General features: G+C 39.7%; 2 protein-coding genes across 4 annotated transcripts in view; one reads left to right on the top strand and one right to left on the bottom strand.

Moving 5' to 3' along the window:
* Positions 1-7710: 7710 nt before the first annotated feature.
* NOA1 (nitric oxide associated 1) lies at positions 7711-19151 on the bottom strand. Its single transcript, XM_073237560.1, has 7 exons — positions 17556-19151; positions 16495-16659; positions 15819-16024; positions 13326-13457; positions 12257-12373; positions 9151-9271; positions 7711-8064 (listed from the first exon to the last, which is right to left on the bottom strand). Exons 1-7 carry the CDS (start codon positions 18694-18696, stop codon positions 7853-7855), a joined length of 2094 nt encoding a protein of 697 aa, XP_073093661.1. The 5' UTR covers positions 18697-19151; the 3' UTR covers positions 7711-7852.
* A 136-nt stretch (positions 19152-19287) lies between these two features.
* The window catches only part of POLR2B (RNA polymerase II subunit B), a 44546-nt gene continuing 37677 nt past the window's right edge, over positions 19288-26156 (top strand). Inside the window, exons 1-4 of one of the 3 annotated variants that reach the window (XM_037018721.2) lie at positions 19325-19444; positions 21138-21165; positions 21471-21597; positions 22461-22533. In XM_037018721.2, coding sequence (XP_036874616.1) covers positions 22463-22533 — 71 coding nt within the window. In that variant the 5' untranslated portion in view covers positions 19325-19444; positions 21138-21165; positions 21471-21597; positions 22461-22462. Of the gene's footprint in view, positions 19445-21137; positions 21166-21470; positions 21598-22460; positions 22534-26156 lie in introns of all 3 variants that reach the window. The other 2 variants (XM_017669185.3, XM_017669184.3) reach the window with 2 other exon arrangements.

Raw genomic sequence — 26156 nt, 5'->3', positions numbered from 1 at the left:
ACCCTAGATAGAGAGAATGACCCTTGGAAAAAGACACAGGTTTCCCAGATGTTCACCCCAGCTGAAACTCCTAACACAGTGAGGTCCGTAAATGCATTTTCTCATAGGGCAAAAGAGTCATTGAGCTGAGCCTAGATGAGACTGAAACTAAAGATTGGGAGCCAGTAAGTGCTTGTTCGAAGTTATGAAGTTTTGGGGTGGTTTGTTACTTTGCAATGTATGGGGATACAAACCTAATTATGCCCTCCATCTAGTTAGTAAAAAGAAGCATTTCCAAATAACAAATGAGCAACTATACCTAGAAGTGACCTAACCCACGGTGAATTTAGGGAGCTAGTGGGTAAATGGAACTGTTAAGCACTGTTTTCCTTATTTGAACAGTCTCATCCAAGTGCCCATGCTGAAAATTTTCAACACATTTCTCAGAATTAGCTTTACATAATAGCTTTATTTGTGTAGTGAAAAAGATACTTTGCTTAGTGTTTCAATAAAAGACATCTTTATCTGGCATTTTAGAGGAAAGTAGTCCCTGTTTCTCTAATTTTCCTTCCTGTTGAGTATTTAACCAAAAAGTTTGAAGTCAAAGAGGAAAAAGATAAATCTGTTTAGGCTAGATATTAAATGCTGAGAAAAAGAGGAAATAATAGGAGGCTTTTAATTGGGCAACCAAGATTCCCTACAGTGAAAGTAAAACATAAAAAGGTCAGTACACAGGATGAGTGCTGTACAAGTAGAAAAGGCAAGGCCAGTTAAACAAGTTCAGTGCCAAATTAATTTGTTTTTTTAAGCTATTTTATTTGTGAATAAATAGAACCATCAGTTCTTCTAATTTTCTCATTAGTAGGGTGAGGATTAAAATTCCCAGTTGTTTTCCATGATAGTTTGGCGGTGTCATTCTTTGGATGTTTGCATTTCAAATTTCTTGTATATCTTACTATTTTCTTAATCAGAATTGTGGGTCAGGATCACCACTCATGCTGTGATCTGTCCGTGGTACTTGGCACAGCCCTTTTAGTGCTGTGAGAAGATCTTCAGCTAGTCTTGAAAGCACAGTGGATTTGAAGCTATCTGAAATATAAGACAGCACAGATGTACTGGGACACTTGTTCAAGTCTGGGCAGCTGTGCTCAGTGAAACAGCAAGGATACGGCACATCTCACACACCCCTAGCTCTGAGAACCATTCTCAGGGTGGAGTTGTAGATGGTAGGATTCAAAGGAAGCTGATCAGAGAATTAAGTGTCAGTTACACAGAATTCTCAGGGAAGTTGTGTCATCACCTTTGGAGTTCTTCAAAGTAGGTTACCTTTCTTTTCTGAAGCAACATGTTTCTCTCCTATGGTTGAGAAGTTCTTGCCTTTAGACTTCTGATAGGTTCTAGTATATAGAGGAAGTATAGTGCAGGGGTTAAAAACCTTGGTGCTGTTGGGAACGTTGTATATCCTGACTATGGTGGTCATTAAATGAACCTATACATATTTGAAAAATCCATAAAACTGTACATTGAAAGTTTCAGGGAAATAAGTCAGTTTTACCGTATAATTAAACCAATCCACATGGGTGCTGGGGCTAGACTGCTTGGGTATCTTACAGATCCATCACTCAGTTATGTGAACCTGGGAAAGTTACTTGTGCTTTAGTTTTCTCATCTGTAAATGCAGATAATAATAGTACCTCCTCCTGCATGCAGTTGTAAGGGCTCAATTACCATATGTTAAGCATTTAAAATAGTGCCTGGCTTATTGTGCATGCTGTATAAGAGCTAGCTTCTACTATTACAAATGTAAAGCAATAAAAAGAAAATATTGGGTTGTCATATGATCATAGCAAACAGTTTGAAATACGTCTACCATGAAATAGTTTGAAATACAACTACCGTGAAGCCCTGCCTTTATGCAGGAAAGGAAGAAACCCCAGTTTAAATTTAAGTAAGCAAATTTAAGTCTGCTCTGTTGCTATTTTTCAGGAAAGGCAAAAACCAACCAATCAAACAAAAAAAATCCCTCCATTCTCCTAGTTCATTCGTCATGCATTGAATGCTGGCTTTTTTCCAGGGACATACTGAAAAAGTTAGAAAAGGATCTTGGGGGTCTTACACTTCCAAAACCACCTGCTGATATGTTCTCCAGCACATGTGCATCTTTTTCTTTTTTTCTTTCTTCTTCTTTGTGTGTGTGTGTGTGGCCTCAGATTTACCATTTACCACAGCCACTGGCCAGAGGTACTGCCATTATGTGTAGCTAAGCATCATATCTATTGCATCTAACAGTGAGAATATTAAGACCAAAGAAATTCTTCCACTAAGTTGATTACCCAGAAGATATATTCTAAGAATTGCTTGGGTAGGGAGAGGAAAGTTTAAAAAAACAGGAACCTGGGGGTGCAAGCCATGGGTGTTTTAAAGATGCTCTGGACATATTTAGGAATATTCAGAACATGAAACTATTATACTAAAGAAGAGAATAATGACGTTCTTTGACATGAAAGTGTGAGGCATCGCTCCAGTACAATGTTAAGTATGAATCTTGAACCATTCCTTTCCCATTATGGGGCATTAATTGGGCAGATAACATGACAGAGAGACATTAAGAGCAGGCAGAGGTGTGATCTATTCAATTCCCATGAGTCTGAAGTCTTGTTTTTAATGTTTAAGCATTACTCTTTGACAGATGAGAGAAAACAATCCCCTTGGGAGGAGGAAAGCAGCCAAGAGAAAATGGAACAGTCTGAGAAAGAATGGAAATGATGCTGTTGCTCCATGAGACAGAGCCAAGCGGGAGGGACTCCAGGATAAATGATCCAAGGCTGTCTATGAAACAGCTCACCTCAGCTTGAGTGTTGGGTGCCTATTCAGTAGAGCAGTAAAAACTCTGCCATGGCTGGCACAGCTGGAGCTCCAAGACAGTCATCTGCAGAAAACTAGTCTTGATCTCCATTTTGCAAGAAATGTCTGATCAAGAGATATGGAATACAAGATTGCATCTCTACTTCTCTTGGGCTCTCATGGGAAGTGAGTGTGACAAGTAACATAAACAAATGTAGACTGAGGAACTACTCAGTAAAGCCCTAATGATTGTAAGACTTGCCATTTATGGTGATTAAAAATACAAAATGTGCTGAACTTCACTCTGTCTCAGTAACTTTGAAGAAAATGCTGTTTTAAGAGGGAGAAAAGAGAAGGTATAACTTTAAAAAATAAAACCAAGTTTAATGTCACACAGAAGTCAAAAAGCCCTTTGATGGCACATATTTTACTTCTTTTAGGGGCCATGAATTCAAAGGAGGTGAGATGCTGAACCTCATAAAGCTGCAAGCCAGGTAAATGATCTAGTATAAATTCACTTTATTGTTTTCTAGCCACTCAAAACAACCTCTGTTCTGAGGAATTGAGGGGCCTGTCTTGAGACATTGCCATTAATGTCTCCTTTACAGATTTGTACATGCTGCCATGGTGTAAATAATTACTGATTCAAGGGAGTTTTCATACTTACGTTAATGGATTAAAAAGTATCAGCAAACTGACTAAAGTTCAGAAACCAACACAGTGACAGACGTTCTTAAAGCAAAATCCACTGTGGAGCAGTTAAACAGACCAGCAGTGATCCTAGGCTGCATTTGGTCAGCAGAGTATGCAGTAAATTAATACCAGATCCTAGCAGAAGTCCCCGACTGTCTAGGCATGGAGCATCCTTTTTGTCCAAGGTATTGTGACTGCTCTTTCCTACCTTGTTTTTGTTTTTTATTGAGGTATCATTTATATACAATTTTATGAAGGTTTCATATGAGCAACATTGTGGTTATTAAATTCACCCATATTATCAAATCCACCCCCCAACACCGCATTGCAATTGCAAGTCACTCTCCATCAATGTAGTAAGCTGCTATAAAGTCACTACTTGTCTTTGTGCTGTACCGCCTTCCCCCGACCCCTCTACATTATGTGTGCTAATCATAATTCCCCTTAATCCCTTTTTCCCTCCCTCACCACCCCCATCCCTTTGGTAACATCTAGTCCCTTCTTGGAGTCTGTGAGTCTGCTGCTGTTTTGTTTCTTCAGTTTTACTTTGTTGTTATACTCCATAAATGAATGAAATAATTTGGTACTTGTCTTTCTCTGCCTGGCTTATTTCACTGAGCATAATACCCTCTAGCTCCATCCATTTTGTTGCGAATGGTAGGATTTGTTTTCTTCTTATGGCTGAATAATACTCTATTGTGTATATGTATCACATCTTTAGTTTGATGTAGCCCATTCATCTACTGATGGACACTTGGGTTGCTTCTGTATCTTGGCTATTGTAAATAGTGCTGCAATAAACACAGGGGTGCCCATGTCTTTTTGAATCAGAGAACTTGTTTTCTTTGTGTAAATTCCTAGGAGTGGAATTCCTGGGTCAAATGGCATTTCTATTTTTAGTTTCTTGAGGAACCTCCATATTGCTTTCCACAATGGTTGAAGTAAATTAATTCCCACCAGCAGTATAGGAGGGTTCCTCTTTCTCCTTATCCTCGTCAGCATTTGTTGTTCCTTTTCTTTTCAATGTTGGCCAGCCTAACTGGTGTGAGGTGCTATCTTATTGTGGTTTTAATTTGCATTTCCCTGATGATTAGCAATGTAGAGCATCTTTTCATGTGCCTGTTGGCCATCTAAATTTCTTCTTTGGAGGAGTGTCTGTTCAGATCCTCCACCCATTTTTTAATGGGTTATTTGCCATTTGGGTCTTGAGGTGTGTGAGCTCTTTATGTATTTTGTATGTTAACCCCTCATTGGATAAGTCATTTACAAATATATTCTCCCATACTGTAGGATGCCTTTTTGTTCTGCTGATGGTGTCCTTTGCTGTACAGAAGCTTTAGTTTGGTGTAGTCCCACTTGTTCATTTTTGCTTTTGTTTCCCTTGCCTGAGGAGATGTGTTCAGAAAAAAGTTGCTCATGTTTATATTCAAGAGATTTTTGCCTATGTTTTCTTCTAAGAGTTTTATGGTTTCAGATCTTTGATCCATTTCGAGTTTACTTTTGTGGATGGAGTTAAACAGTAATCCAGTTCCATTTTCTTAGAAGTTGCTGTCCAGTTTTTCCAACACCAGTTGCTGAAGAGGCTGTCTTTTCCCCATTGCATATTCATGTTTTCCTTATCGTTTATTAATTGAACATAAATATGTGGGTCTGTATCTGGGCTCTCTATTCTGTTCCATCAACCTATGGGTCTGTTCTTGTGCCAGTACCAAATTGTTGTGATTACTGCAGCTTTGTAGTAGAGCTTGAAGCCAGAGAGTGTAATCCTCTCAGCTTTGTTCCTTTTTTTCAGACTTGCTTTGGCTATTCAGGGTCTTTTGTGGTTCCATATGAATTTTAGGAGTATTTGCTCTAGTTTGTTGAAAAATGCCCTTGGTATTTTGATAGGGATTGCACTGAATCTGTAAATTGCTTTGGGCAGGATGGCCATTTTGACAATATTAATTCTTCCTCTTCATGTGCATGGGATAGATTTCCATTTTTTGGTGTCTTTAATTCTCTCATGAGTGTCTTATACTTTTCAGAGTATGGATCTTTCACCTCCTAGGTTAGGCTTATTCCTAGGTATTTTATTCTTTTTGATGGAATTGTAAATGGAATTGATTTTCTGATTTCCTTCTGCTAATTTGTTGTTAGTATATAGGAATGCAACATGAATCTCTGTATTAATTTTGTATCCTGCAACTTCGCTGAATTCAGTTCTAGTAGTTTTTTGGTGGATTCTTTAGGAAAATCATTGAATTTTAGATGTAAAAAGAGAACTGAAATTATAAATTATGAACATTTAACTGAATCTTTGCTAGTCGGGCCTAAAATCCTAGAGAGCAGAAAAGGGAGATAATGTTCTGCTATTGAAAATATATGTTCAGACCCTTTTGCCTCCTGTTTCCTTGTCCCGGAGAGTGTTTTCATGCTTGGGGAACCAGAATGCTTTCATGTGCCACTGAGACAGGCCCCAAGCTCTGAGGACAGAAGCTCCTTTATTTGGGACCTTGTCCTATGTATCTCTTCATCTTGCTATTAACTTGTATCCTTTATTAAACTGGTAAATGTAAGAAGAAAAAAACACATATTCAGAAGTTATCAGTTTTTAGGTTCTGTATTTCTCCAGAAGTGCCAAGTTTACCATATTTTCTTTTCATTCTATCTCAAGATTAAGGCCTAAGCTCCAAACTTGGAAGAGTAGATATAATGGCCACAATTTTAATTTGTTGAATTAATGGTATTTCATTCTCTGCAATATAAAAAACTAGAAATTGACTCTCAATAAATTTTCCTAATTAGGGAAGCTGCCGCCCTCTAGAGGGAGGGTTTGGAAACGTCAGGGGTAGAGTACTGTTGTCATAGGGATGGGACAGGGAGTGCTGCTCCTTGACATTGAGTACCTGGGGATGAGGGATGCCTGACATACAGAAATGAACTCTTACGCATCAAAGCTACCTTCCCCAGGATGCGAACAGTACTGACTTTGAAATACGATGAAAGAGATCTGTTAAGTTTTTACAAGTTGCATGTTGAAATAATAACCATTTATTCTAAGATGACTTAGTGAGAAGGGAGCTAAAAAATGGGTACACATTGACAGAGAACATGAGTCTATCTGTTAAGAAGTTTATGCTAAACGTGGGTCTATAGGAAGTTCATGGATGTGACTGCATTTCAGGCTGGCTTATCCTACTGGCATTTATCTCAGCATTGGGATATGGGACTTGGCCTTACCAGCTGTTCACTGAATGTAGCCATAGTACTCAACTAGGAGTAACAAAAGGTAGACTTTTGATTGATGTAGTGTTATAGTGTGTACAGGCAAATCTTAATGAAATGGTTAAAGTGCTCTGACAGTTGCAGAATACTTTGGGTGCCAGAAAGATAAAACTAGAATCTTTTTTATCAAAAATTTGCAGGTAATTTTAGAGTATGTTAGTTAAACTTTGTTTACCAGTGTCTATTCTCCCTTAATAAAAATCTGAAATGGTCATCATTTCCCCTTACATCTCCTAGCTTCCTTGTGGGTGGGTGTGACTATGTAACTCTTAGCCAAGTGACAGTGTGAAATGAGGTATACAACATCCAGCTTTCCCTCCTTTTTTAGGAAGCTGCGTGCTCTTTACTCTCTTCTCCTCTTCCCACATGCTGTGAAAGGATGACAACTTGAGCAACCACCTTAGACCTAGAGATGAAGCCAGGGAGTTTTCCACCATTTCAATCCTTGGATGACTATATGGAACACAGAGCCCCTACTCACTTCTATTTTATTTAAGCTAAAATGGCAGAAAATTCTGCCATTTTCCTATATGCCAACTGCAAAGTTGCTTTCTCAGCTAGACTCTAAATAAGAAATGACATCTGGTCTCAATAAAAAAAACAGTAGAGGGAGAAACTTGAATATAGCAGAACTCCTTTTTAGGTATATTTGGGTTATGGATACATACATATATACACCCTATAAAAAACTTGTATTTATAAACACAGTATGTTACAAATAGGCACAGTTCTGAGTAGTTTAAAAAGGGTCAGAGCAGGGGGATTTTATTATAGATATATTTAATACAATTCAGTATATGTAGTTATGTTCATTTCTATTACTATTTGCAGTTTTGTGGCTTCTCCGAAGTTCTCTTGGATGAGCCCCCAAAGATGACGCTGGGGTTCTTGTTCACGAAGCCAAAGAATGAGCTTCACAAACACTCAAGGTAGGAGAGCAAGGAACAGGCGTTTATTTAGAAGTAAAGTGAAAGGACAGAGCTCCTGGCTCATGCCAGGAGGGGACAAGAGAGTCCCTGAAGTTATTAGTTGTGTTCAATATATTTAATATTCACCCTGACCAAGCTCAATTTCATGTATTTATCTGCTTTTTCTTCTTCTGCAGGTTGTACACGAGGGAAGGAGGCTTCTTGGTTTTATAGGCAACACTTCTCTTGATGCGCTTTCCTTTGATGTTAACAATATGTGGCAGGAGAGGGGGCCGGACTGTTAGAACTGTTCCTTGAGGTGTGTAGCCTCGGAGATGCAGTCTGTCCTTAAACTGAGGCGTTACTGCAACCCAACCTATGCAGGCATGTGACAAAACAAAAAGTGGTGTTGGCAACCATTTAGTAAAAAACACCAAACCAAAGCTCAAGATGTAGCATCAAAAGAGGCTACATTTCTATAAAAATATACTAAGTCAGTTACATTTCCCTGTATGGCCCCGGAAGATGACTGGTTAGCCAGAGACGGGTAAGATTCCTCAAGGGAGGAACAACCTAAGACAGGCACAGTCGCAGGGGGTCCATCAGGTGAGAAATTGGGGATCAACAGAGGTGAGGCTTAGAACCTCCCCCCCTCCCCCCCGTTCTGAGAGAAATCTGCATCCGTGGATATTTTATTGCCCTTGTCTAGCTTGGATTAACACATAGTCTACAGGCACACACCTGATCATCTACATTTGCTCTCTTACAACACTAAACTATGTTTTCTACCTTTATCTTGCATCTACTTACCACTTCAGCATTTTATTAAAAATAATAATAATAAAGAGAAAAATGTGGAATCCACATATAAATCAATAAAAATCAAACGAATATTCATATTTGAACTGACTGTTTATAGTTCATAATGCATGATCAAAACCGAAAGTTTCTGTGATGAATGCCCTTGTACTGTTCACCATGTAACTTATTCACTATGTAAGAATTCGTTCTCCATGTAAGAACTTGTTCATTATGCTTCAGAAGATTGGAGACTGATGAAAATTAGGTTTGGGGTGGATTAATGATTATACATTGAGCAGTGAGTCCCCTATACAGAATTTTATTGTTGTTAACAACCATTTGATCAATAAATAGGAGAGATGCCCTCACAAAAAAAAAAAAAAAAAAAGTACACACTTCCAATTGTAAAATAAATAAATAACCGGGATGTAATGTATAGCATAAGGAATATAGTCAAAATATTGTAACAACTTGGTATGGTGACAGCTGGTACCTAGAATTATCATGTATATAAATGTTCAATCACTGTGTTGTACACCTGAAACTAATGTAATACTGTGTCAACTACCCTTCAATAAAAAATAATTATCTAAGAAAAAAATATACTAAGTCAGAAAAGATACTTTATTCATCTTTTAAACAGTGCTTGGTATAAAATTACCTGCAGAGGAAAACTTGATGTCAGCCACTGCTTCAGATTCCCTAAGTCCTTCTTCTAATGTAATTTCTTCAGCAACAAGAGGAGGAAATTCTGCCATTCGTTCTTCTCCACCCATTGGAACCTTCCAATGAGATAAAATGAAGATGTTTGGAAGTTCAAACTGTATTTCCCATGACTCTAATATTAAGTAAAGCACTGGTACAGGGATCAAGAATAAAATCCTTTTAAGTATTGAACAATGGAAAAAACATCTGAAATCACTCTTAGGTCAAATGATAAGCATGGGAGATCTGTGATAAGATGAAGCCTTCAGACCCAGTGCCAAGGGGCCATATGTGGGCATGCATTTGGTAGTAACCTCCTAATAGCAGAATCTTACTTTATTAGTTTACAGTTTCAACAGCCCTCCATAAAGCTTTACACAGAGTAATGCTGGGCAATTAAGGCAACATCCTTCCAAATACCGTCATTCTTACAGTCCTGGCAGCCCATAAAGATTAATCTCTGCTTCATTACAAGTCAAGGGTTCAGCTTCTATGTTTACAGATTTTTCTATGAATTGGAAGTAACCAGATAATAATTTATCTACTTATTAACAGATCTGCATTTAGCACTAGGGACACAAAGATAGATACTACAATATAGTCACTTCCCCCGAGGATATCAAAAGGTAAAAATAACATGTAAACAAATTACAAGGTAAGAAATGTTATGAGAGGCATCTATTGAGAACTATGATTGTGGAGGAAGAAGTAATAAATGTTTTCTCAAGGAAAACATTAACGAAGAAATTTTTTGAGAACTAGGTTGAAGTTATTACTCAGTGGAAAAGTATTCTGGGTTAGCATCACATACAGGTACAAAAACTGGAAAAAGGATGATGAGTACAGGGAACTACAGTTTAACTATCCAGAGTATGTTATGTGTGTGTGTGGTGTGTGTATTACTGATAAGACTATCAGTTTAGACTTCTCAGGGATGTGGACAATTAGCAAGAAAGGGAATTAATAGCAGGAAAGAGAACCAAGATAAAAATTAAAAAAAAAAAAAGACTACGACTTGCTCTGCATTTTGAAAAAGGCGCAGCAGAGCGGGGCTTTCGGCATACACAATAACGAGGCTGCACTCAGTGACTGTGAGGGGTGTGAGGGGGCAGGACTGATGGACCGGGGCAGCAAGAAAACCAGGAGGCAAGAATGAGTCTCAGCCCGGGAAACCGTACACCTTACACTGGGAGGGAAGACTGGGATTGCAGCTGGGGGAAGTTATAAGTGCTGTCCATTCTGAAATACACAGATGCACAGGGTAGAGCAACACAGAACTCATCTGTAAGAGAGCTTTCGTAGAGAAAGTAAGGACATTGTCTTTCTTTTAAGTCTCAAGCTATATTTCAACATGTGTGTGTGTGTGTGTGTGTGTGTGTGTGTGTGTGTGTGTGTATATATATATATATATATATATATATTTTTTTTTTTATTGAAGTAGCATCGATATATAATGTTTCAAATGTACAACACAGTGCTTTAACAGTTACCCACATTATTAAACCCTCACCCCCAACTAGTGTGGTTACTATCTGTTAACATAGGAAGACGTTATAGAATCACTGAACTGGCTATACTCTCCATGCTGTACTTCTATCCCTGACCATATTATATTATGATAGAAAATTTTGTGTATTAAAAAAAAAATTGAAGACAAATGTTAAAAAAAAGGTGAACAAGTATAACAAGAGAACTAAAGTTTTTCAGTGTAGAAAAATCAACAGATCCTATATTGCTGATTGCCTTTATATGCTCACCCACCCTGCAAATCATACAAATCTCTGGAATAGGAACCTTAGGGCAGTTATTTCGATGGAGTTTTCATTTCAGTCTGGCTTTCTCAAAAAATTCAGTGAGAAAGCATTTATTTCTCAAGTCAGACTTGTTTTTATCCTTTGAAGGGCAGGGCTTTATTCTGTGGTTTATTTTCAGCTTGCATGAGCATTGATTCACGCTCAGTCACTTCTGTACTGGGCACGCCTGCTGGTCTTGCTGTAGGTGTTTCCACAGTATCATCACAGACACGTACACAGCAGCTACAACAGTGCCCGAACTCAACCTTCTCCACCTTGTGATGGGGTACAACATCGAGAAGGAAAGGCAACTCGCCTAAGGTCACACACTTTGTTAACTGGTGTGGTGGAGCGAGCAGGCATTTGAACCCAGTCTGTCTTCAATGATCTTAACCATGACAGAATATACACTAGCCAACAGTGTGCACAGCATGTCTTGTTAAAGTCCTGATTCAGTCTTTGGTGAACTTAGTAAGAACAATTTCAGTGGCAGTCTATGCCAAACAGGGAGTGCAGAAGATGGGGCATGAGGAGCAGGAGCAAGCTTAACTGTAAAGAGAAGGAATGAGCAGGACACTGGGTTTTGTTTTGTTTTTTAGAGACGACAGAACTTTTAACATACTTATAAGCTGAAGGAAGGAGCTCACAGAAAAGAAGAGAAAAGGAGGGATAATCTGTAAGTGTGTGGGATTAAGAACCTGGGAGGAGAGCTTTTCCACCTAGACCAGGCTTCTCAACTTCAGCACTACTATCACTTTGGACCAGATCCTTCTCTGTTGTGAGGGGCTGTCCTGTACATGTACAACATCCCCTGGCTGCCCCCACCCCACTAATGCCAATTGTAAGTGCACCAGTTGTGAGAATACCTGTAACTTGTCTTCACTCAGCATTATCCAACACAACCTTCTGCAATGATATGACTGGGGGCAGCTGGAAAGTAGCTAGTGCATCTGAAGAACTAAATTTTCTATTTTATTTAATTTTAAATAACATTTAAATTTAAATAGCTGCATGTGGCTATTGTATTGGACAGTATAGACTACAGAGAAAACACAGGTCTGTAGCTATTCTAGGATAAGTCCAAACCAACATCCCTTTTTCTTATAGAGCCCATTTCACTTTACAGCCAAGATCCTCAAGGGGGACAAGGTGAGGGGAGAGTGGTACAGCAAAGATGGTTCTGTCCCATAAAGGCTTCCTTAGCAGGCCATGGGACTATCATGGTGTATGGGAACCTAACTATGCAATCATCAAAGCATGCTGCCTCACCTTGAGTAATATGTGACCCGCATGCTTCTGATACACAGTGTCTGCCTTGTCCAAGGAAGTAATGTGCACAGGAAGGAAGTTGGAAGCCACAACTGTAAACCAAGCTGATTGATTTCCCTTAAGTAAGGAAGAAAAAAGTTATTTCACACAATGAAAAACTTGCAAAACCTGCACATTACAAGGCACAATAAATAACCAAAAAGAAAAAAAACCCAAGCTGTTCATAAGTAACAGTATGGCAGCTGTACTCAAACTATATTAATGACTAAAAAAAGGTGCACAATATGGCAGGAGTGCACATCAGCAGTATACAGAAAACTGATTCCTTCTGTAAGCTGATGCCATTTTAAAAAGTAGTAATACTTCTGTTGCTAGAAAGAAAAGGAAATACTGTCTGGTTTAAATGTCTCTATGTAAAGTTAGGTTTAAAATATTAACGTTCTGTGGGATTAGTGAAGTATGTAAGGGATTTAAGTGTGTAAAGCTCCACTTCCAACAAATTCTGACCCAACACCAAAGCCAGGAGATGTGCTATAGCAATGCCCAGCAAGTGTCAGCAGACACATGCAGTGTTAGGCTGGTGGACCATTCATTCATTTTCCTTTCTTCTCCCTCTGCCGAAATGGGGATCAGTGATATACCCTAAAACCCCCAGAATGGTGCTATATAAATGAATACCAAACAAAAATGTATATATATAGAAGTATTCATACCATGGGATACAAAGGAGTGTGGAATTTATTTTATTAATATTAACTCTGTGCCCAAAGGTTTGGACTATGATTTCCGTGTCAAACAATTACCACAGGACGGGGAGAGCCCCTTTTCTTCATGCCAAGTGGTATCAGGTACTCAACATCATATTGAAGATACAGCTATTTTTCCATTTATTTTCCCCAAGTTTTTATTGTGGACATTTTTCAAACATTAAAAAAAGAAAATACTTCATTAACCTCCCCATACTATCATGATCTAGTTATCAACATTTTGCCAATCTTGTTCATATACCTGCTACCTTAAAGTAAATCCCAATACTGTTATTTTTTAGTGGTATACAGATGTTCCTTACCTGTAGAAAGTCTATGCGGCCTATGGCACCCAAAAAGAGAACCATTCCTGGTTGAAGCACAAAAGTTCTTGGAACGATGGAATGTGTTGGCAAAACAATATTTACTTCTTTTTCTGTGAGAAGATTTAAAATCTGTAAAGCAGAGAGCATATTTTTTTAAGAATTACTTTTATTGAAGATACACTGTGATTTACTTCTAAGATAAAAGATATTCCAGACTTCACAATAAATCAAACTATATCAGAAGTTGCTACACATAAAACTTATATATTCTGTCTAAATGAATGAATTTATGGATGGCTCTACTCTTTTCACAACTTAATCTCGAGTAATGGCAAAATAAGTCTATAGGAGTGTAAGACATTCTTACATCAGCAGCACCCTCTAAATGTCAAAATTGGTGTGAACTGAAAACACTGGTGATTTAAGCCCAAGATAGATAGTATGTTCTCTCCATCAAGGCTTCTTGGGAGCAGTGGTTTTCAGCTAAGGGTAAGGCAGTATGTTACCTAAGGTCCTGGGGGCAAGTGTGCATGCATTCAATGCAAACTGGTCACTTCATTCCAGAAGCAAGTAAAGGAGCTTTAAAAACCTTTTTCTAACTTCCAGCCTTCAGTTTCCTTATTTCCCCCAAATGCTCAGCAAAAAATGAGAGAAGTTATGAATCCTCTGGTTTCTAAGGATGAAGTATTCCTAAATAAACTAGAGAAAACAGGAAAGGAGAGCCAGGAAATGTAAGATTCTGGTACAAATTTAAGGAATCAAAACATGATTAAAAAACAAAAACAGAGAATGTAAAAAACTATAAAAGAAACTTTTGTGAAGTTAAGAAAAATAATAAGGAAATACAAAATATGTGACCCTTAAAGAGGTTCACAAGAAAACACCTAGGAAGGGGGCTGCAAGTAGTTTTCCTCAACATTTGTTTTGATAAAGCATATTGAAAGTCATCTGCTGTAAAGAAACCTTTTAACCCCTTTAAGCAGAGACCCTAATCCTTCCATTTCACAACAGAGATCCTTGGTTCAGTTTGAGAAACTGTGGTTTAAGGCATCTAATAAATATGTCAATAAAGTGACACAAAAGCAAACTGAGAGAACTTTTATATCTAAAAACTTGAGGGTCTCATTCTGTTGGCTAGTGTATTTAGTAAATTCTTGCTTTTCTGCCTATTTGACAAGAGGGTATACATGACTACAGTAACTGCTATCCCTGACCTGAGTCTAAAAGGGAAGATGGAGTTGGTGAAGATGAATTGATGGAACATCATTAGAGAGCCATCCAATTATTCTGGTTATGGACTGCTAAGGAAGAAAAGACTGCCACAAGCATTTCTAAAAAGATATATATGATTCTATGTCATGGGACACCAAATAGAATATGATTTTGAGAATGACACTGTTAAATGATCTTGATGAGGCAAAGGAAGGAGAAGTACCCAAGAAACCAGTGTTGTTTCACAGGAATATAGAGTAATTAGGTGAATTAGAAACTGGTAGGTAACCAGACTCAAAGGAAGCTAATGAATCTGCTGTAAGGGTGTATCCTAGATGCACACTTAAGTCAATCAATGACTTGGATGATGTTCAAAACTGCAAATGAATAGAGTGAGATTTAACAAGTATGTAAGATACAGGCTGAGTTTAATAAGATACAATCAAATGTCCAGGAGATCCTGCAATTAGATTAAAAAGATATATAGAGTCAAGGTAGGTAGAATTAATTCTATTCTGAATTATGCTCATCTGAGCACACTTTATGTGAAATTAAGTTCTTAAGTGTCATACTTTAAGAACAAAAACAAATTAGAAAACAATCTGAAAACAGGCCTGGGTTGAAACAGCCTCTCAGAACAGCTACAGATAATGAAGACAAATAATCTGGATTATGTCAGTACAGTAAGTGTTCAATGTTTGTTCGATGAACTAATGAAAGAAAGAGAGGGTAGAGTGAGGAAGAGAAAGGATGTTTTAAAGGCTGGCAAAAGAAACAGGCATTACATTTGGTCCATACAACTTTGGGTAACAACAGGTATCAGTTTCAGGAAGACTGCTCAGCTCAACACAAAAGAGGAGGTCAAACACCAACTGGGTTCCCTTGGGATGTGAGGTGATACATCTTCAGCTGATGGTGAGTCACTCCGTACTTCAGTTCAAGCTGGATGCCCTCTTGATGGATGTGTTATAGGGGGAATTCAAGCATGGAATAGGTGGCTGGACTGCAGTGATACAATTTTTTTTCAACCTCAAAATCTAGGATGAGGAGAATGTGTCTCGAATGAAGAGAACAACCACAATCATACAAGGTTATCAGCAGCGAAGCCTACCAAACAACACAGAACTTGATGGCATAGAGATTCATCCTGAAGCACTTTTATGAATGAATCAGAACTGAGTTTAAAATGAAAGGATACCTCCTTTTCTGTGTTCTGCCAATTAAGATAGTACTCACGTAACTGAAAGTTCATGTTTCTAAAAGACATCAAAAACATACACAATTTTCTTTTTTAATTCCAGGGGTGTCATAAAACCAGTGGGCATCTTTCATATCCTGTGTGGTCAATTCTACTCGTTTGGTGGATTTATCTGCAAGCATAACAGGTTCATTTTCAACATCAAAGGCAAGTGAATCAGCATCAAACTCAAAGGCAGCTTCCTCCGTCTGTTCTTCTGAATATAAGAACGTTCTTCCAACTCTTCCTAGAACAAATTATACTGAAGTTATCAGTCACTTCTTTAAAAAGTTACTAAGACTACCTGGTGTATGGAAGTGAGACTACAATGCTACCTTTGCTTTTTTTCAAAGGCAGTGGGAGTCAGAAGCAAGGAAAAGGGGACAATCTAATTTATAGCTGCTGCATGGAATTGACAACCTGTACTGGTCTGCAAGGAGTGGGGCTGAACCTTAATGAAAATATTTCTGCTGCTGACAATGGCTAGGTGGACAGTTACTGGATGTTGACTGGATTTCTCCAAGTATCTACTGTATTCATTTTTTCAGCACAGTGAACTCTGGGTTTCCAAACATAACCTTGCCTCAAAAGGGCCTTTGTGTTCCAGAATGAGGAAGGCAGTCTTCACAAAAACTAGCTAGTCTCAGCTGTATTTCAGGTCATTCGACAAAGAATTTCAGTATAGACCCAATAAGTTTTCCAAAAGAAGACACTTACCTACTACATAACCATGCTTTTTCAAGCAATTAAGTTGATTTTGTTCTTGCTGGCTTAGATCTTCTTCAGCTTTAGTTGCATCTTTTTTAAGCCTTTTTTGCCTTTCAAACATTCTGTAAGGAGTTGGGTTGCAAATAGGGAACTTCAAAAGGTTTAATGTAGTACCTGAAATACCAAAGAATAAATATATTTTTATAAACATTGTAGAAGAAAAGGGAATATGAGGAGGAAATCTATTTTTGAGGAGCTACACTGTCTTGGGTACTGTAATTTATTTCACTTAACATTCATGACAACCCTCTACAAAATTGCTCTTATTTCACAGATGAGGAAATAGCCTCAGAGATTGGCTTACAGGCTGAACCAGGACTTGAATCCCACATCCGCAGGCCTGATTTCTTTCCATGTTCACCAGCCTACCACCCATTATAGAAGCATTTCTGTGTATTCTTCAACCAAAGTCCAGGACAGAGAAAACAGCTTGTCCAACAAAAATTAAACACTGGTTTTGAAGGAACAAATGAGTCAGTTTTGCCAGCTGTTAAATACACACGGTTACAGAAGGGCCCATTTTGCAATTAGAAATTTCTTAAAGCTACAAAGTTGACATTTCTTTTCAACAAGCATTAGTAAACCATTCAAATGTTAAATTTGTACAGTATACTGATCTCATGAGTAACCTCCAGATACGAAAAGTAAGATTGAGGGATGGAGGGATTATTAGAAAGTACAAGGATTTTTCGGCGAAACATAAGAAGTAAAGCTCGGAAAATTTCCAAGAGAGCAGGAACTTTACTTTTCCCCCTGGTTAGTCTACAGTACCTAGATAAATTACTAGAACACCTAAGTGCTCCATAATTATTGCTGTTAGAAAATTACAACATATACTAAGCCTCCAATCACTAAGCTGACAGAGAAGAGAGGTGTGGTCTCAGTAGGGCGAGAAATTTTAAAGGGAAGGCTCCAGACTGCTCCTCATGGACTTTAAGGCTATACTGGGTGCCTGTACTTCCAGCTTCTCAGAAAACCAAGTGGAGGGCGGGGGTGCCTCTGAGGCTCACCAGGCCAAGGAGAGATGGTGGCTCGGTCGATGGCCTCAGCGCCCTGGGCAATGCAATAATCGGACTCCAGGAGCGTGTTGAAGAGAGTGGACTTGCCAGCGTTGGTGGCGCCAATTAGGTAGACGTCGCCGCGGTAGCGCCAAGAGCGCTGAAGCGTGGAGATTAGCTCTTCGACCCCATAGCCAGTCTTGGCGCTGATGAGGCGCACGTCCCTGAGCACTGTGCGGGAACTGGCCGAAGGATTCCAATTCTCCTCCCCGCTCCCGCCTGACTGCTGGGGCACTCGGCCGCCACGAGGCGGCAGGAGCCCGGCACGGGCACAATCGTTCCACAGCCGCTCGCAGAGCCGCTGCCGGTATCCGGGAGCGTCCTGGGGCAGCAGGTCCACCTTGTTCCCCAGCACGATTAGCTGATGGGGGCCCACCAGGGCGGGCAGGTCGGGCAGCAGCGCGTCGGGCAGATCCAGCAGGTCCACCATGTAGAGCACCATGGCGCGCCCAGGCCGCCGCAGTGCAGTGCTCACCAGCTCCAGGTATTGCTCCTGGGTCACCCGCAGGCGCAAGGCGCGCCGGTGGTGCACCAGCAGCCAGCAGCGCTGGCACACGGTCCGCGCCAGGCCACCGTCTGCCTGCGCCGCCGCGCTGAGGAACTTCTCGCTGGGCAGGTAGCCGGGCACGCCCGGGTCCTGGCAGTGCAGCTCTGCCCCGCAGCCCGAGCAGTTAAGACCGCTGGGCGGCACCGTTGGGTCCGGGTGCCCCACGACCGGGTGCTCCCGGCGGCCGGCCCGGAGGCCCTGCTGCCGTCGCTCCTCCCGCTGCTGCTGCTTGTGTCTCTCCTCTTCCTCCTGCCGCTGCTGCAGCTCCCGCAGCTGCTCTTCCAGGGTGGATGCGGGCTCCGGCGCGGGCTCCGGCACGTACTCGGGGAACAGAAACCGTTCCTCCAGATCAGCCCTTCCTTGGAAACCTCCGGCTGCCGTCGGGCCATAAGGAGGCCCACGTCCCAGGTCCGACGGGTGCTGGGAGGCGGCGGCTGTGCATCTCCTCTCGGGGAGCGGTTCTAGGAGGCCCCGGCGCGCTGTGGTAGGAACCGATGGCCGAAGGAAGGGGCCTACCAGCCTCCGGGCTAGGCGTGCAGGTAACATGGGTAACAGCCCTGGGCGGAGGGGCGGAACGACGCACGTGCACGCTCACGAAGGCCCAAGGCAAGCGCTAAACCCGAAGCGAAGGTCAGGGACTACCTCGAAGCGGTCATTTGTCAGCCGCGGCACTTCGGCTCCTCCTCCCTCGTCTAGTCCGAGAGTTATCGCGATGAAGGCTCCGGCGCTTAAAGCCCGGAGGCCCTAGACTGAGATGGGTGGGCAGAAGTAGCTGGTGATTAGGGTTTGCTCACTTGCAGGCGTCTTCTATGCGTCACCGCTGGCACAACTCGCTTTTAATAAATTACGGTTTTAAAGGCTTTGTGTTTTGTGGTCTTTAGAAGGAGAAAAATGAGAACAGGATTCACGGCCACAATTAAAATCTTGTATTAATAAATCTTCTCCGCTTGTGTTTTCAGATGCAACATTACAAAAAGTTTCATTGGCTGTATCCGAACGTCATGTAAGAGCGATCGCCCCAACAGCCACCAGTGGCGGCGGGCCACAATTTGCGCGTGCTCAATTAGGAGTGTACGCATGACGTAGCCAGCCCTTTGCGCAGGCGCAGATCTTACCGTGGCTCCTTTGTGGGTGACGTTTGGTGTGAGACGCAGAGTATTCTGGGAACGCGCCGGAGACGGAAATTGCTTCGGGTCGCGCTGCGAGTGCGGGTGGTGCTACGTGCCTTTATCTGTGTGATTTCAAGAGTTCGGGGCTCAGGGATCGTTTTCCAATATGTACGACGCGGACGAGGGTAGGTGACCACTCAGAACACTCCGTGCGACGGTGTAAAGAGGGAAACGCAGGGAGCTGGACGAGTTGAGGATTTGCGGCCTTCCCGTAGCCCGCCGCGCAAGTGCCCCCAGTGGTGGTCCCCACACCCAGGCCGGGGACGGAGCCGCGATGGGGAGAGGTGGAGGGTGCGAGCTGTATAATGTAAAATTTCCCGTCATGGTGACTTGTGCTTTCCACTGTCCGCACCTGCGTAAAACTGATACCTCCTTCCCTTTCTGATAAAGTTCAGAACCGTAAGGCAAATTACGTTGTTTTGACTTTGAAGCAGAGGGCTCCTTTTTTTATTTTCCTTAAGGCCAGAGTTAGTGGATTTGAGTAGTTGAAGTTTTGAGCGTCATCCTGTGCCAGGCATAGTGCTCAGCTCTGGAAATATACCGGGGACACGGGGAATAGTGTGTGTGTGCGTGTGTGTTGGGGGTGTTCTGCATGGCATTCCTTCATTGCTTACACGTCTAAATTGTAAAAGATGACCTTTAAATTTGCTTTTCTCACAAGGTGACACAGTTCTCAGATGGTATGTATTCTACTGAACAGGGCCAATGTATCTTTTTTTTTCTTTTTACATAGAGAATTCTTAGTGACGTCTAGTTATTATTTTAAGATCTCACCCTTCCGTTCTCCACAGCTACTATTTCAAACATTATTGTCTTCTAGTTTCCAATTCCGTGGCCACCCCTCACATTTCTCTCTATTCCCTCTGCTATTTCATGGAGAAAGTAGATGCAAAAGTTTCAACTATACTGTTTAAACTTCTCTGTCTTGTTTATATCTTGAGTCCAAAAATTTGTTAGCGTCATTACATTCCCTTTTCTTAACTCCTGTCTCAGAAAAATTTGAAGTTTTTTTAGTTTAATTTTCTGAGTAGGTAATATATTCTCATGGCTTGCAAGCTAGAAATATAAAACTTTTAAAGTTTTAAGTCTCAATCTCAGCCATATGTTCAGGGTGAACCTCCTCCACAGTAGGTAACTACTATTCTTAGATTCTTATCCCTCCAGGAGTGGTTGATGTATATTCAAGTAAATACAAATCAGATTCTGTTTTCCTCCCTTTTACAAACAAAAAGAAACATTCATACTTTACTGCACTTTCATTTTTTGCCATATATATATACATATATATAAAACATTACTTTGTTCTTTTCTGAATTGACTTTATCTTGTCTGTATCTCCACAGTAGGTGATGATTTCCCTGAGAATGTAGCCATCTTTTATCTTACTGAAGGTGGTGTCTCCAATGCCTGGGAGATAGTAAACACATTGAATTAATATTTGATGAATGGATGGATGAATAAATGAGTCTCCTTTCATGGATTAATTTACCTTCATCTAACAGTGGTGTTCCCTAATGTCCCACCTTACTCTTCCTTCTCTGTGTAAATTCTCCATAGTCTACCAATCACTTGTTAATGATTTTCAACTCTTTGTTATTTAGGCCCCTTATTGAAGCTTCATAATTATATCCAGTTGCTTGCTGCAGGTATTTAAAGGGGTACATGATCTGCAAGTATACCTAAAACTGACAAAATCACTTCCTCCTTTTCTCACCTTCTTTTATGTGGTTGTGATATTAACCTGTAATCTGTCATCAAAGCTAGAAATTTCTAAGCTAATTTTAGATATTTGTTTTTCTTTCTCCCCATCATGTGTAGGGATCAGTAATTGCTGTCCATTCAAGAGGTATTTATTAAATAGTTTATTTTGGATATGTATCAAATTTTGAATCCAAAGCTCTTAAGTTTTACAGACTATAGGTCAGAATATAAAAATGAAAATCCAGTAAATTTGTTTTTTTACATAAGTTGAGACTAATATTAGAGGAGTAGTACACTGATTTTTCAGATATTCAAATTGCCCTATTCAAATTACTTTTGTTGCATAACTACTCCTAAGTTTGGGTGCTTAAACAATATATTCATGGATTTGATGGGTCAGGAATTTGGATAGAGCATAGTAGGACTGATGTGTCTCCTTCATTTTGTCAGTGGTTCAGCTGGAAAGACTCAGAGGCTGGGTGTTGACAACTGGGGGCTGGATGATTTGGAGTGCTTACTCACATGTTTGCTCCTAGCCTAGGAGGATTCAAGGACTAAGGTTGCTGATGGAGCATATGTAAGTGGCCTCTCCACATGGTTTGGGTTTTCACACAGCACACCAGCTTTAGAGTAGCAGGACTTCTTAATGGCAGCTTAGGTCCAGAAACAAGTGTATCAGCAAACAAGGTGGAACTATATTACCTTTCCTGATCTAGCTTCTGAAGTCATGTAGTGACATTTCAGCCTCATTCTCTTAGTTATGGGAGAGTCAAAAACCCACCCAGATTCAAGGAGAAGGAATGTAAGGAAGGAAACATAGACCCTTATATCCTCATGGTAGGAGTGTCAAGATCCCATTATAAAAGAGTATGTGAAATGGAAGATAGGGTTGTGGTCACCTTTGGAAAATATGGTGTCATACCTTACATGGATAAAATGTTGGTATAATAGACCACTTTACCTTAAGGTACTGCCCGATTTCTGGCATCCTTTTTTGAATCCACTCCCTTGCTTTAGTCTCTGATTCTAGTTTCTGAGGAGCTTATTGATGAGAGGATTATGAGATTGTTCCTAGTGATCATTATAGTTAGCTATTAATGAGAATTACACGGACTTTCTGGAGAAGATGGAAAACTTGCAGATTCACTTAACTTACACTGAACCTTTGTCCTGAGGCCTCTCTGTATATTGGGAGAATACCTATGTGACATAGACCTATGTGTGCATAGATGTATATACATACATATATATATATATATATATATATATAATTTCTTTGCAATCCAATTAATGTAATTGAAATTTTAGAAAAGTGGGATAAAACGATTGCCATTATTTAGCAGAGAGTAAATATGTTTGTTACTTTGAATCATAGGGGCGAGATGTTACCTAGTAGCATTTTATTGCAGGTAAGTACAATATATATATATTTTTTTGCAGATATGCAATATGATGAGGATGATGATGAAATCACCCCAGATTTGTGGCAGGAAGCTTGCTGGATTGTAATCAGGTAATTTTTTAGATGAACTGAATAAGGTTTAAAAAGCACAATAACTTATACTGGGATTTCCTGCTTATTCTGTATTTGAAAAGTAGATGCTATATATGAATATGCTACATCAGAGCTGGTTTCTCTTTTTTTCTTATTTACATATTTAACTTAACTTTTTAAGTATTTAGGACTTACAGAAGAGTTACATGAAGAATCCATGTATGTACTTCACCCAGATTCCCCAAATGTTAACCTTTTACAAATTTTCTTTGTCTTTTTCTCTTTACGTATTTTTTTCTGAAACATTTGAGAGTTAAGTTGCAGACATAAGAACATGCCTTTTACATAATCGCAAGTCATTAAAATCAGGAAATTAATATTAATACAGTAATCTTATTTAATCTACAAACCTTACTCAAATTTTTCCAGTTGTCCCGCTAATGTTGTTTATAGCAAAATAAAAAAATTTTTCTGATCCTGGATCCTACGTAGGCTAACACATTTCATTTCCTTTTTATGACTTACTGTCTTGTCTCCTGTCATTTAGAACAGTTCCACGGTTGTCCTTTATTTTTTTTTTGACTTTGACATTTTTGAAGAATACAGGCTAGTTACTTTTTTTTTTAATTAAGGTATCATTGGTATACAGTCTTAGGAGGGTTTCAGAAGAGCAACATTGTGGTTTCAACATTCACCCATGTTCTCAAGTTCCCCCTCACATACCCCATTTCGGTCACTGTCCATCAGCATAGTAAGATGCTGTAGAGTCATTACTTGTCTTCTCTATGCTGTAACTGCCTTCCCCATGACCTACCTATATTGTGTGTGCTAATTGTAGTGCCTCTTAATCCTCTTCTCCCTCCTTACCTCAGCTCCTCCATCTCCTTTGGTAACTGCTAGTCCCTTCTTGGAGTCTGTGAGTCTGCTGCTGTTTTGTTCCTTCAGTTTTGCTCTGTTCTTATACTCCACAAATGAGGGAAATCATTTGGTACTTGTCTTTCTCCGCCTGGCTTATTTCACTGAGCATGATACCCTCTAGCTCCATCCATGTTGTTGCAAATGGTAGGATTTTTTTTCTTCTTATGGCTGAATAATAGTCCATTGTGTATATGTACCACATCTTTATCCATTCATCTACTGATGGACACTTAGGTTGTTTCCATATCTTGGCTATTGTAAACAGTGCTGTGATAAACATAGGGGTGCATATGTCTTTTTGAGTCTGAGAACTTGTATTCTTTGGGTAAATTCCTAGGAGTGGAATTCCTGGGTCAAATGGTATTTCTATTTTTAGTTTTTTGAGGAACCTCCATATTGCTTTCCACAATGGTTGAACTAATTTGCATTGCCACCAACAGTGTAGGAGAGTTCTCCTTTCTCTGCATCCTCATCAGCATTTGTTCCTTGTCTTTTTAATGTTGGCCCTCCTAACTGGTGTGAAGTGATATTTCATTGTGGTTGTAATTTGCATTTCCCTGATAATTAGCGATGTGGAGCATTTTTTCATGTGTCTGTTTGGCCATCTGCATTTCTTCTTTGGAGAAGTGTCTGTTCAGATCCTCTGCCCATTTTTTAATTGGGTTATTTGTTTTTTGGGTGTTGAGGCATGTGAGCTCTTTATATATTTTTGATGTTAACCCCTTAATGGAGAAGTTGTTTACAAATATATTCTCCCATATTGTAGGATCAGGCCAGTTGCTTTTTATATGCCTCTTAATTTGAGTTTGTGTGATGTTAATCATAATTAGATTCAGATGATTGTTTTTGGCAGCAGTGGTGTTCTGTTTCAGTGCTTTATATCAGGATGCACGTGATGCCTATGTAGTCCATTATACTAGTGATGTTCATTTGATTCCTTGGTTTTCTCATTATTTTAAATGGGTTAAGTTATAGTAGGTTGTATTTCAACCCCAATTCCCATCCAAATTTAAGTGTAATTAAATTAATAAATTAATAGAACTCAGTAAGAAGCCTTACCTGTAAGAAAAGTAACTTTTAAGTAATAAAGTAGCATTCTGCTATGTTAGAATATAATATGCTGCAACTCTCTCTCATAAAACTGACAGTTGCTTTGTGTATAGTAACATGATGCCTCTTCGGGCCTTTCATCACTGAGATGCACAGCCTCTTGGTTGACACTCTTCCTTTTCAAAGAACACAGGCTACTTCTGACATACTACCTGTTGTATCTGGAATATAACTGGACTTTTCTTGAACACAGTTTTGTTAAAAATGTATTGAGTTTTTGGGATATACATATATACTTATCCTATTAAACTATGGATTATAAAAACTGTATAGAGACAGTATCTTCAGGTCTTATACATTATGCTTCTTAGACATTATACTTCAAATGCTATTTGAGTATTAGTAAGCATTTTATGAGGAAAAAAATAACTGGATAGAGATACTCTGTTTGGCATGCCATCTCCATCTAGAAAGAAAGATCGTACCATCTACCATCTTCAGGAAGAAAGAGTATTTTGATTTTAGACAAAAAATAATTATTTTCAACATGTTATAGATTGATCATGGATAAAAATACTTTATTGTGAACATCACTGTATGTAACATTTGTTATAATATAAAGTGATCTTCACATTTTAATTGACTATAGGTGCTTTGGCTATTGTGAGATGATATTTTTTCACTTTTTAACATCAGGTGATCTTTCCCAAGCAATGTGAATATGATATTAATATCATCTGTGATTTCACCAAGTCACATGATTTCTGGTAAAATAATCATGATATCAGATACCATAATATGAAATATTTATATAGTTTTGTCATTTAAAGGATAACAGTCTAATGAAGCACTATTCTAATGGTTTTGGGGAAAGTAGCTATGGTTCCTTACTGGAGAAATGAAACTTGTCCATAATTTTGTAAAGATTTTTTCATTGTAAATTGTCCATAAAAGCCATTGCTATTTAAGTCACAGACAGTATCCTGTATGTGTTTCTTATATCAGTGGCTGACTCAAATGGTTATGAGAATTTCCTTTGTTAGCTTTCAGTCGCTTCTGAAGGAGATGCCCCAGCATTCTTTTGGCTGTAGGTTATACCAGGATGATCGTGCACTGTCTGCCATAGGCTGTAACTTCTAATATTGGTGGCCGTGACTGACTAACTCAGGTTGGCCTTGACCCAAAGCCAGCCAGTATGTGGGCCTGCAGTGGACCGGTGAGGTGACCTTATGATGTCAAAACAGAGGCTATGCATATTGACTCAGAAAATTGATATGAGGGTGGGGGAGTCAGTACTTGCTATGGAGTGGGGAATTAGAATCTAAGAAAGTCTCAGATACGGGATGCAGGGTTCAAAGGTGAAAGAGTTGAGGCATGGGTGTGTACTCATGGGGCAGTTCCTACTGCTGAGAGGTGGTGAGATAATCCAGCCCTTAGGCCTGTGTTAGATCTCAGCCTTCTACTTTCACTAGAGCCCAGCTTTGCAGCTGTTCCTGGGTAGTGGGGAGGAGGGAGATTCCTCTTACACTTGTACCTGCTTATGTCTTTATTATGTATTATTATATATCTACTTCCCCATCCCTCATGTGTCTATTCCTTGTCTACTCTTAGACTCTCCATCCTTCTTCAGGATTTTTCTATGTGATTTCTCTATCTGCACTACTAGCTCTGAT

This window comes from Manis javanica, chromosome 5 (assembly GCF_040802235.1).
Source record: "Manis javanica isolate MJ-LG chromosome 5, MJ_LKY, whole genome shotgun sequence".
NCBI classification, from domain to species: Eukaryota; Metazoa; Chordata; class Mammalia; order Pholidota; family Manidae; genus Manis; species Manis javanica.
Note: the sequence above shows the minus strand (reverse complement) of the source record. Positions and strands in the feature narration are given on the sequence as shown.

Bases quoted from the DNA above. Each gene is read 5' to 3' on its own strand.
- NOA1 (XM_073237560.1), bottom strand. From the start codon at position 18,696: ATGTTACCTGCACGCCTAGCCCGGAGGCTGGTAGGCCCCTTCCTTCGG. The intron at 16,660-17,555 runs GTGAGCCTCAGA...TTGGTATTTCAG, and splicing joins CACCATCTCTCCTTGGCCTG to GTACTACATTAAACCTTTTG. The intron at 8,065-9,150 runs GTAATTTTATAC...ATGCCTGCATAG, and splicing joins CATCAAGTTTTCCTCTGCAG to GTTGGGTTGCAGTAACGCCT.